The sequence below is a fragment of the Ixodes scapularis genome, unplaced genomic scaffold (genome assembly GCF_016920785.2).
Source record: "Ixodes scapularis isolate PalLabHiFi unplaced genomic scaffold, ASM1692078v2 PGA_scaffold12__126_contigs__length_90152505, whole genome shotgun sequence".
Classification (NCBI taxonomy): domain Eukaryota; kingdom Metazoa; phylum Arthropoda; class Arachnida; order Ixodida; family Ixodidae; genus Ixodes; species Ixodes scapularis.
The window spans coordinates 30722281-30734571 of record NW_024609838.1 but is presented as its reverse complement, the minus strand read 5'-3'; the positions used below and the strand labels follow the sequence as shown (position 1 = coordinate 30734571).

Below are 12291 nucleotides of genomic sequence, written 5' to 3'. Positions count from 1 at the left end.
TTTCAGCATTTGCTCATACTAGTAGACCTTTTCACCCTCCGCCGCATGGGCGCTGCCATCTTGGAATCACGTGATGCGGCCGCCATTAGGTTGCTTCAACTTGTTGCTCCGCTCTCCCGTCCGCACCTTGGCGGATGCGTTGAATTCGTGTTTTTCGTCGCGTTTCACAGCGTCTCTTGCTTTGCTCCGTAAAGTGTCGTCCGATACTTATACTTACCATCCAATTGCATTACATCATTATGCGCACAACTTCTGTAGTTGATTTTGTAACACGTTTTGAATATTGTTTACCGTCGGCGTGCGAGATACGTGTGAAAAGGTTTTATAGGAACAGGAATCAGCGTTAGCACTTGCGCACATTGAATACATATATGACTTGAAGAGAGCCTCGAGGGTTCAAATACCAATAACTTATGAGAACTGAGGTTTGGCTACTAATAAGGGCGGACCATTTGCAATAGGAAGCCCAATGTTATTATATATATATGAGTGCGCATTGGTGTCAAGGAAGAAAACAAAAACACTCAGCGTAATTAGCCACGTGTTTTCCCTGAAAACATGGTGTTTTGTAGTTCCAACAGATCGAAAACAGTTTCTTTTGCTTACACCAAGGAACTAGTGGACAAGGCGCGGGAACAAACATTTAGTTTGAATTATTTTTAATGCTAGAAATAATGGTACCTTAACATTGGGCAACTTGTTTGTTCGCAATATCACACCTATGTCTGTTTTACGTTCTTAATCGCGTGTGTGATATAAGCATTCGCTTTATCGGTTTACTTATGAATTCTACGGAATTGTATATATTGCTTGGTCCCATGTCCATAGTCTTTCAGTTGCTTAAGTCATTTTTTGATATAACCATGCAGTTTCAATTAATTTATTTCAACACAAATATTTGAACTCCCCGCGTAAGAAACTGCCACAGACAACTTGATAGTGCCTATGATTCATAAAATGTGACGCCGAAAAGAATTCTTCTGCACGAAAATCACCCGAGTGTAGCCGGTTGTCGGCTTCGAATACGGAGTTACTTTCAGTAGATGGCGACGTCAAAATGTGCAAAGCGCATCGTTTCAAATCAGTGAACAGCTTTCTACAAAGGTCCATTGGGTGGCGCCTGGCGTTCGACTTCAGCCAAACTTATCGGAGATAATTTCTTTTGCGATCTTCAATTTTATTCGGCAAATTTTACGAAAGATGACTATCAGACTTTATTTGAAGCCTGGAATTCACTTATCTTGCCATTCTCATACCTTGAGAACGTCGTAAGCAAATGTCCATATAACAAAAAGTTTATTTCATAAGGCCAATATTTTGAAATGCTGTAAATGAGTACTTTAGTTAAAGAAATTTTCTAATCAGCCTAGGCTGGTCTATCAAAATATTTCTCGAGCGTTAATTTCTTTAAATAAAACAGGCCGAGACAATAACACTTTTTTATATTATCTACGTGATTATATTAAACTTTTCTAGTCATTATAAAAGACGTTTCCAGTCTCGAAGTTAGAAAAGTTTGGTGTACGGAAACCAAACATCGAACAGTAAACTCGTCAGTTCATCTGTTCTTGGTGATTCAGCAGATTGTTAATCATGTTGTCGACCTGATTTTTCACTAAGCACTCATGCAATATAGTCTGTTGCAATATAAGATGATCAGTTCAATATCTGACTTGAGCGCGAGCAATCTACTTCCGTACCGCTCGGTGCACGCACAGCCAAAGCACGGTGGCAGGCAACGAGCGCACGCTGCAGGAGGAGCTTGTCCTGCTCTTTATTTCTTTTTTCCTTCTTGAAATTAGTGTCCGCAGGTACGGCCGTGGACAATGGTACTTTTCCCTGTGCATCAGCGCAGTTGTTTCACCGCTGAACCTGGCCGAAATTAATGATGGACGGAATCAGACGCATATAGTGTTAGTAAAAAAAGGTCGCAATTTCGGCTCGAAACCACTTCGCGGTTTGCCAAGTGGCTCAATACTATTGTTTCATTCGCTGTGTGCTACAAGAAAGAAATTCATATCGCAAAATTAATCGAAAGTGGCATGAAACAGCATCACAATCGCGTGTACGTTGAAACCGAAACCGACCAAATTGAAGCAACCTAATGGCGCCGAGTGCGCCAGCGCCCTCTACCCGCCGCTCAGGCAACTACTGAAATGAAAAGGTCTATATGCTCCGCTTGCGGAAGGAGAGCCTATACAGTTACTCTAGCTCATACGGACAGCCAACGCCGCCCTGGTGGTTCAACTAATGATTTGTTCAAGATGGCCGCCGTGGTACCGCAGCCTTAAGAGTGGGAAGCCCTGTAGCGATATCGGGCCTTGTTCGCAAAGCCTTATTAAACCCGCGCTCGTTCCTAAAGCGCGGTTCAAACAGACTCGGAATACGGAATCCGGGCGCCGGAACCCGTACTTACGTAATCACTTCCGGCCCCCGTTACTTATCCAAGTCTTCACGGTTTGGTTTGAACGGCGCGCGACCACAGGCCCCCGTGGCGCGCTGATTGATCGCGGACAAAATACGGAAACCTACGTCACGACACGGAAGGTAGAAACTGGAAAATTGTTTAACTCTTGACTACGGGCGCCGGAAACCGTAATTACGTCACCACCCGTACGGAGGGAGCGCTCACGTCGCTACGGGTTCCGGCGCCCGTATTTGTATTACGTGCCTGTTTGAACCGCGCGTAAGCCGTGCAAGCGTGGGTGCTTGGTCTAGTCGGTAGCGTCACGTGTCACGTAATGTTACATGACGTCACGTGTGACGTAATGTCGCATCACGCGTGGCGTCACACGTGATTTCGACGTCATGAAACTATAGACCCGCTAAATTTTGCAGAGAATTTCCTCTAAATTTGGCGGAAAACCTTTCCGCTATATTTAGCGGAAACATTTCCCTCTTTTTGACGGGAAAATTTTCCGCTACGTTTGGCAGGTTCATGACGTCACAGCCACGTGTGACGTCACACATGGCTGCGCGCGTTGCATTATGGAATGTTATGGTCCCAACGTTGCCGACGACAGATTTTCTGCGACATGAGCTCCTAAACGCTATCATGTTGAAACCTGCGCATTGACCCCTTCTTTATACCATTCCCTTGGAAGCAAAAAAAAAAAAAAAACGACCACATTTTTTTGGCAATGATCTCGACCGTGGAGGGGTTGAAGCGGCAGTGCAACGTGTTATGCTCTAAGTAAATAGCAGCACGGGAAATCCCCAGCTCGAGGAACCTGTGAGGGTCCTCCTACGCACCCGTTTCGGGAACCCACGTGACATTTCGCGTGGAACAATAATTTGCAATAAAACTTTGGTTGGGGCTAGTTGGTTCATATCGGTAAAAAGGCGCGCACAAACAGTACGAAAAAAGAGACACGTACGACACGGATGGCGCCTGTCCGTGTCGTACGTGTCTCTCTTTTCGTCCTGTTTGTTCGCGCCTTTTAACCTTTTAAACAATAATTTGTTTGTGTGTCGGAGGCACTAAAGGCCCGGGGCATCTGACAACCGGGAAAACTCTGAAGGTGTGCAAAGTTTTGGGGTCGGTTCAGACGTCTTGAGATACATATGTCCCAATTTCGCCCACTTTGTTGTTTGTTTTTACCCCTCATGTAACGCATCAGTGCACTCGGGGTCACCTTTCATTCGCATTTCGAAAGAAGTGGAAACTGCACGTGCACAGCCTTGATCGCGCTCAAGGCGTGCGAATTCACGTGCACGCATAGCCTTGTCTCTGTAGCCAGAGTAAGTTGTCCGCGAGTCAAGCCTTTAGACGCAAATGAACCAAGCGGCCGCCGTTTTCGCATGCAGAGAACGAGATCCCGCCGGGGTTCCCGCAGTTCCAGCTGCTGCCCCACATGCAAGCGGTGGAGCGTAACCGGAGCGCCCTGCTGCCCTGCCAGGCGGAGGGGGATCCCGAGCCCTGGATCTCCTGGCTCCACAACGAGGTGCCCGTCAACATGTCCAACCCCAGATACTCGCTGGTGTCCGGCGGTGAGCACCCACTCCTCTCCCGTCCTTTCTCTCACTCTCAAGAGCTGTCTGGACGCATCGCCACTCTGGACACCTTCGGTTTTTAAGGGACACTGATAACGGGGAGAGCGTCTTTAGAGCGCCGACGTTAGAGCGCGCGACACGAGGGCGCTGCGACAGTAGCGCGCTTGACACTAGAGCGCACGTCATGAGAGCGCACGTCCAGTTGAGCGCGCGACGCGAGAGCGCACCCCAGTTGAGCGAACACCGCAAAATGTGTGATGTACCCGCGGCTCCACAGACAAAACAAAATTGTGCGACTCATCGGATTGAAGCGTTGGTGATTTTTGATTGATTGAATTTTTATTTTAATAAAAAAAATAAAAATAAAACGGGTATGACTCAGAAATTTCGAACCAATTGTTTACTGAGTTCGGAGAGAAAAGGGGGCAGGGGAGTGGGCTGGGGCATATAGGTACCGACAAAGTTTGCAGTTGAGGAGAGCAGCGAGTCTAAGATTTCTTCACAGTGCTGCGGTGCGCCTCTCGGATATACTATAAATAGTTTACTTTTTGCTATATTTAGTCTATTCTTGACAGACATTTGGGCTCCGATCTATTTGGTGGCCATTTAGACGTCCCTTGCATAAGTTTAAAGGGTATTCTGACGTCCATGTCCGTAAAGAAGAAAGCTCACCGCTAAAAATGTATCAGTAAAACACACGTCAAAGGAAAGCTGATCGCAATGTTATCGGATGCAGATCTTTCCAGTCTTTTGACGGATACATGAAAACCTCCCCTGCAAATCTGTGATATACAAACTCAAAGAACAAATGAAGCTAGGTCAGCTGCATTGTTTTTTTCTGCGAAAATGCACGCTACAAATATGCTTTTTTTTTTCTGCTCTCAGCTTTTTGTAACACTTCTTGGTTTGTCAAACGCCAAAATTTCGTCGACTCATTTTGCAGGTGTCATTGCTGAATTCCGCGGCATAAATCCATGCCAATTTTACATAAAACACTCGATGCCCGAACAAGTGGCCGGTCCGGTCGGGCCATTCACGCTGGACTGGCTGTGCGCTCTCGTGACGGACGCTCCCCTCCGCTAAGCTCCTCCGCTACCCGGAACTCTACAGCGAAAGCCATCGGCATGCAGGCGCAGTGGCGGTTTCTTCGTAGCGGAGGTGGAAACACGGTCTACTAAAGCTCCCTAATAGGGAGTTTTCGTAGATCGTTTTCGCCGTCCCGCAAGGCCCTCCGCAATATAGCGGGAACTCCACAGTCAAGGCTATCGGCGCGCAGGCGCAGTAGCAACTTCTTCGTTGCGGAACGTTTAGCGGAGGGGGCAACGCGGTCTACGAAAACTTCCTAATGTCGCTGCGCACTAGAGGCACGCGCGCTAACGTCGCAGCGCTCTTGAGTCGCGCGCGCTAACGTCGTCGCGCTCTCGAGTCGCGGGCTCTAACGTCGCGGCGCTCTAACGTCGCGGCGCTCTACTGTCGGCGCTCTACTGTCGGCACTCTACTGTCGTGCGCTCTAGTGTTGTACAGCCCTGATAACCCAAAGGTCGTTAATTTGTTTGTTATCTAAAACGATGCACAGTGTAGTCTTAAACACGCAAAAAAAAATGACAGGAGTACATGTAAGACTGCTGGTGTGTAGGAGTGCGAAAGCATTCCTACACGCAGCGCATTCCTACAAGCAGCGCGCCCCGCTGTCCGCAGCACGGAGGACAGCGGGCAGCGCGCCCGCTCCTCCGCGGGTGAGGACAGCGGGCAGCGCACCCCGCTCCTCTGCGGCGCGACATGGTTACATGGTTGAAAGCAGAACGTAGAACACGTAAGGAGCGGGAATTTTCCGCTCCCCCTTAACGCCCGCTTCTGGTCAAGAGATCCAACGAGTCAAATGATCCAACGAGTCAAGAGGTTCAATAATTGATCTTTTGACTCGCCAGACACGAGCCAAAAGATCCAATGTGAGTCAAGACACTCAAGAGGTCCAACGAGTCAAGAGATCCAACGAGTCAAAAGATCCATGGCGCGTCAAGAGGTTCAACGAGTCAGAAGGTCCAGTAATGGATCTTCTGACGCGTTGGATCTTTTCACTCGGCAAACACGAGCCAAGAGATCCATTGCGGGTCAAGAGCTCCAATTACTCGAGAACTGCCGCTTCATATTGCAAAGGGATCACGGAAAGCCCCTCACCACTCCTTTCCTAGTCGCGGGGGGGTGTTGTACAATAAAGATCAGTAAACGATTTTTGACTGGGTGCCTTAGTTTTTGTTTCGTTCATAACGTCGACAGAAGTTTTTTGAGCCAAGAAAGAAACTATGATACGCGAGAGAAATAGAAAACATGCGGGACCGCCAAGTTTCCAGTGTTACCCAATAGATGGCGCTAGCGTGTCCTCTCGTTCTAAGAAATTTTAGCAAGTTCCAAGGCACTCGGTCTTAAGAAGTGGCAAGTCTATAAACAGGCCTTCGTTGCGGTGCCTAGAACGCATCTCTAACTACCACGTTTACAGAGTTTTATTTTTGGTCCCTCGATTTCTGACCCGTTTCTTCGTCAGTGCCTCGTGCTGTTGCTGGCCTCGATTCTAGCAATGGCACAACAGCGGAGGTTGCTCCCGCTTGCCTTCTTCGTCGGGACGTGTACAACCAACCGTCAGGGTGGCAATACCCCAAGGGATGGACCTTCTGCTTCTGCGACATACTTCGTTGCCACTCTGGTACCGATCCAGGAGCACGGGCGCTGTAGGATGCCAAACGCTTGGTCGGAGACGTGCTCAGAGTGCCACAACGTTACCGAGGCGTTGTCTTAAGTTAACAAATTGTTCCGTTCTGTTTTCCTCTCCCCAGGTTCCCTGCAGATCTCCGATGCACAGGAGGAAGACCAAGGGAACTACGAGTGCATCGCCGAAAACAGCGTGGGCACTGCCATCTCGCCCATAGCGAGACTCTATGTCCGCGGTAAGGAGACGAACTGACATCCACTTATTTCAAACAAGCTAAGGATTCTCAGAAAGTGAGCAAGGGCACTGCTTTATTTCAGGCGCTTCTTGTCATCTTACGTCGTAAATACAACCAGTGCTTGTAGCATTGATTTCAATATACCGTTTTTATGTTTACAAACACAGGCCATCTCTTGCCTCCCAAAAGACTTCCGTTCGCTCCGTTTCAGCGTATCTTTCGAGCCCGTTGATGTTAACATTCCTGGGATGACGAAGCCCTACAGAAACCAAGAGGTTTTGGATTTAGCGAAGTCTCTCTGCCGCGCTATTCGACGTAAAGGATTGAATCGGTAGTGTTACGGGAGTATTGAAAAATCTCCGGCCAATTTCTTGCTAACCGGTCCATTGGCTAGCCACCTAGAAAACTGGACATCAATTAATTCATGAGCGTTTCAAGAAGCCGTGCTATGGCGAGGATTGCTTGTCCTTCATTTGACGGAAAGTTAGTGGGGTTGTAAAATGCAACAACGCCTCCTTTCGACGCTTTTATGAATAAAAGGTCTATATTGCGCTTTCCAGGCGATTGCACGAAGCATTCTATAACCTTCTGGAATGGATATGATGTTTTTCTTGTTTCTAAAGAAAAATGGCGTAGCTTTATGTAACGTGTAATTTACATCGAAATGCCAAAATACTATTTATCCTACTGGTTTATCCTACTGGCGTAGACGAAGACAAAGTACAGGTCGCAGCTCAACATCGAGCCAGAAATGAAAGTTCTGGTGTCGTCCAAACTCGGCCCTCGTTTGGAGAAACTGTGTTCTAACAAATAAGTCCTCTTTTGTCATTAGAACGGGTTACTCCTCTTGGCGCTTGGTATTTTTCACTTTTGTGAGGGCTTCTAGCCCAGCTGACGCACCTTGGACTATTTTAGCTCTCAAAGAAAATTTCCGCTTCACTTTTTGGCATTACTATTCGTAGGTGAAATAGAAAAGCTCGGGCATCGTTTAAAGGGATACTACAACGAAATTTCGGTCTATATGTGTTCAAAGGAGCAGTATCACATCGAACATACCAATATCTTGTTAAAAAAGTCACGAAAAGGAATTTTAAAACGAATTAAACGATTAGCAAAGAGCACCTGGTGGATGTCGCTAACGCCTCGCTTGTAATGCCCGTCTAGGAACCTTGGCAGCTAGTGACGGAGGTTGTCTTGCCTCCGGCCACGACGAGAGAAGAGGGGCAGGAGGAACTCTCCTCTTCCCGAGAATGCCTTTTGTGTGTCGCAGAAGTCGCTATTGTTCCCCTAGAAGATTATAGAAGATTAATCCGTCACTCAAAGTTCGTACAAAAGCAGCCGCTTCGGTGGCTGGAACGACTAGGCCATCCTTTCGACGTCAGCCTCGCCATAGCTTTGCTCGTCCCAAGACGGCCTACGTCACGATTGAGTTCGGTGTCACATGGTCTCCGGTGGGCCTTTTCCGAGCGCTTGCCAGAGTGGGCCGTTTATAACGAAAAATACAACCACCAGGCTCAAAATACAAACTTGCGATTGTCATTTACGGATATTGTGGATCGTATTCAACCTATTTTTGAACACGACGGGAATATTTCAAATTTCGTTGAAGTATCCCTTTAAAGCCGTCGGGGAGGGAGGAGACGGGGAGTTCGTCGTGGCATATTTCATATTTTGATGCATTGCAGGGTACGATACTTTCGGAAGCACTACTCTAAGATGTCTTGCATAACCAGCCAACCAGCACTCTTTTTACGATGTAACCAAGGGTCTTTCCCCTCTTATCTCGGGTGTCCAGTGCGCCGTGTTTCGCCATACTTCACTGTGCCCCCCGAGTTTTCGTACGAGGTCACCCCCGGGGCAAACCTTAACCTGACCTGCGTGGCGGTGGGTTCCCCGATGCCGTACGTCAAGTGGCGCCGGGGTCATGTGGACCTTATACCGGAAAGCGACGTGCCCGTGGGACGCAACAACCTCGTGCTGGAGAACATCAAGGAGTCGGCAAACTACACCTGCGTGGCGTTCTCCTCTCTCGGGAGCATCGAGCACGTCTCTCAAGTGCTCGTGCAAGGTGCGTCCCGAGCTGGCCGTTTCGTGCCGCCGTCGCGGTGGCGAAACGAAAGGCTGCTTTGCTGCTTTACAAAACACGCGTATTTTGCGGCGTTTATGTTTGGGGCAGCCCCCCCCCCCCCCCCCCCCCCCCCTGCCGCTTTACAATGTAAAAATAACCGAAAACACGGAAATTTTGCGCTATTTACGTTTGGGAATGTTTTGTTAACTACCCCGTCGTGTGATTTTGGCAACGCGTTCCGAGTTGTGACTCACAAAATACGAATCTTCAAAAACTCATTCTCGTCGTCAGCCTTGCTGAGTAGCTTGGTTGAGTCTCGTTGCTAAATGTAGACTGGCATAACACAGTTATCTTGATCTTTTATAGCGGAGTTTTTAAGGGCTGGTTTCCCGAGGATCGTGTTCCCCGCGAAGAAATGTCGACACGAAACTCTGGACAGCTACCACCATCTATGAGCGACGGCGGCAACAAGACAACCGGCTCGCTCATAGATGGCGGCAACCTTTCCAGCCCTTCCGCTCTGGTGGAAACCAGAGTGGAATGGCTGAATTTCTCTAGACGTCGTCCTAGATGTCGTCCTCGAGGTCGTCGTAGAAGTCGTCATCGAGGTCGTCCTAGACGTTGTCCCTGAGGTTGTCCTAGAAGTCATCCTTGAGGCCGTCCTTGAGGCCGTCGTAAACGCTGTCCTCGTGGTCGTCCTGAATCGTCCTCGAGGTCGTCGTAGACTTCGTCCCTGAGGTCGCCCTAGGCGTCGTCTTGTGGTCGTCCTAGACGTTGTCCCGGAGGTCGTCCTTGAGGTCGTCCAAGAAGTCGTGCTTGAGGTCATCCCATCATAGTGCAGCTTCGCTGGTCTTCCTGCTTCACCAGAGGGGGAAGGCTGAAAGTTTTTTGGAATTGTTTCTTTTAGGCTTCTACCACATGAAGAGTTTTCAAGATGCGTCACGAAAATTGAGAAAACGAGACAAGTGACAGTATCTGGTCTTCTTTCACCTGACAGCAACTAGAACATCCTTGCAAGCTGAAAGATGGGGCAAATGTCGTCCCTGTTTTCTTCGGCTTTTGTACACACTCTGACGGCCACAAACACATTCACAGATCATTGAGGGCTTCGTTTAGAATCACCCACACAGTTTCAAATACGGCATGTTTAGCAACCACGTAACTTTATGGTGGAAGAGGCACATACAAGGGTCGTTCAAGGTTGGCCGAGACTTTTATTGCAAAAGAAAAAATGTATAATCTGAAAAAAATCCAACTATCCGCTTTTCAAAGCATTAGTCATGGGCCTCCACATACCGCTGCATTCTTTTGTCAGGAGCTGGACCGTGCGAGTGCAGTTGGACAAACGTTTGGCCATTGTCCTTCACCAAACCGTCGAAAAACCATTCGTACACGCTTGTCAGAAACGTCGTTTGTTCCCCATACTCTGCTTTCAATCTTGTTTCAGCTGGCTTAACTCTCTCATTCACCCAAAATTTTACTATGTAGAACACCACTACTCTGCAGTTAGGCACATTGCTTATTTGCCGCCATAATACCAGCTGCAACTGCTGCGCACGTGTCGGATACGGCATTCTGGAATTGGGATATCCGAGAAGTATCATGTTAGCGACTTCCGTCAGTTTCATCGTGCTACACTTGTTCAGCAATTTCTTCTGGAGAAAACTCCTGGGGCCCTACGCTACACATTGGCCCCGACGTCAAGATGGCGTCGGAGCAAATGTTTTGAAAACCAGGTCCCCCTTTTCTATTGTTCTGCCCCTGCCTGTGCCCTAAGGTTGTCCCACCGAACTTTCAGTGCCCGCCTCAACTCCCTCCGAAGCGCTGTCAAGACTGGTGCAATGCCCGGACCAGTTGACCTCCGTTTTGCAAGAAGGATAATTGCCCCTAAAACGTTATAATTCGTTCACAGTCCTCCTTTGCCTTCCTCTTTCCCCAGTCCATCAGGAAGCTGCGCAAGGATCCCTTAAGGATATCCAAATCGCTTAGCCGTATGAAGGGAGAAATGAGTGGTTTCATCATTTTTTGCACATCTTTTACAACCCTCGCATCGCTAAGGAACCGTGGTTTTAAGCGTCATACACCCTTCCCCTTAGGTACCCATCCGGTGTCAACCGCACGTAGCACCAACATCTTGTGGTCACTTCGTGCGCGGTCTATAGTCCGAGTAGAGTGAAGCTGCCCCGAGACAGCCGTAGACACATAAAAGCTATCTATCCTGCTTTGCGATACCTGTCCCGCTCAGGTCATGCCCAGCTGTAAAAGACGGTGTGCTAGCCAGGCATCGATCAGTCCCATGCCGCCCACTACCTGTCTCAGAGCAACTGCACCAGGACCTTGGTACCCCCCCTGCCTGCTGTGGACGTCGGTCAAGTGGATCAAGCCCACAGTTAAAGTTCCCGCCAATAAAAATATTAGAGGCCTCAATAAAATGATGTTCTAGATCCTCAGAAAACTCGTTCTGATCACGATCCCTGTTTGGCGCGTACACATATATGATTTTAATGCCAACGTCTAGATCCACAACGAGCAGGCGGCCACCATTGTGGCTAGAGTAGCGGTGAACAGAGTCCTGGAAGAGAGGCAATTACCACTGCCACACCGCAGGATCCTGTTCGGCCGTAGCTCCAGTAAGATTTGGCACCATGATTAGCACCAAAGAGCCTGATCTCCCGCAGTTTGCGAACAAATGCTTCTTGTAGAAGAAGGATGTCAATGTCGTTTTTACGGGCCATATCAATGACTTCGGCTTGTTTTGATGCTTAGGTTAGGCCTCTGCAAATGAGGATAGCTAAAGTAATTGATAAGAGCATGATGAGGATTAAAAAAGGGTAACGCAATAACAAAACAGTTCTTGAAAAACAGGTTGAGAAGGACTAAACCTTGAGAAAGAGATATTTATGTTCGAACAGAAGCAAGTCATATTCATTCTGGTTTTGGCGTGGGTGTGACACTAGATTCGCGAGAAAATCCATACACCGTGTCCGACATCTTCGACGCGTCGCACACCCTGGAGCACTCAAGTCCCCCTCCGCGTGACTTTCGTCAGAAGAAGACCCCAAATCTTCGCCCTGGATTGTCGAGACCACTGTGACTAAAGGCCGGTTCTCACATGCAGCGAAGCGCTCATGTAGCGCTCCTCACGTGTCGTCGGCTACTTATCCTCTGCCATGAGCAACAGTTTTGACGGTGCGATACAAAGATGGTGAACGCTGCCCTCAGCACGCGCTTAGCGCGAGGTTAGCGCTATGCTTGTAGCGCTCCGCTGCATGTGTGAACGGGCCTTTA

At 48.5% G+C, this 12291-nt stretch overlaps 1 protein-coding gene across 1 annotated transcript in view; it reads left to right on the top strand.

Annotated features, from left to right (window-relative positions):
- LOC8030312 (tyrosine-protein phosphatase Lar) overlaps window positions 1–11458 on the top strand; it is a 65230-nt gene extending 53772 nt beyond the window's left edge. The window contains exons 5-8 of the mRNA XM_042289500.1: window positions 3808–3990; window positions 6825–6935; window positions 8731–9003; window positions 11249–11458. Of these exons, the coding sequence (XP_042145434.1) occupies window positions 3808–3990; window positions 6825–6935; window positions 8731–9003; window positions 11249–11265 (584 nt within the window). The 3' untranslated portion in view covers window positions 11266–11458. The remainder of the gene's footprint in view (window positions 1–3807; window positions 3991–6824; window positions 6936–8730; window positions 9004–11248) is intronic.
- The last annotated feature ends 833 nt before the right edge of the window (window positions 11459–12291 follow it).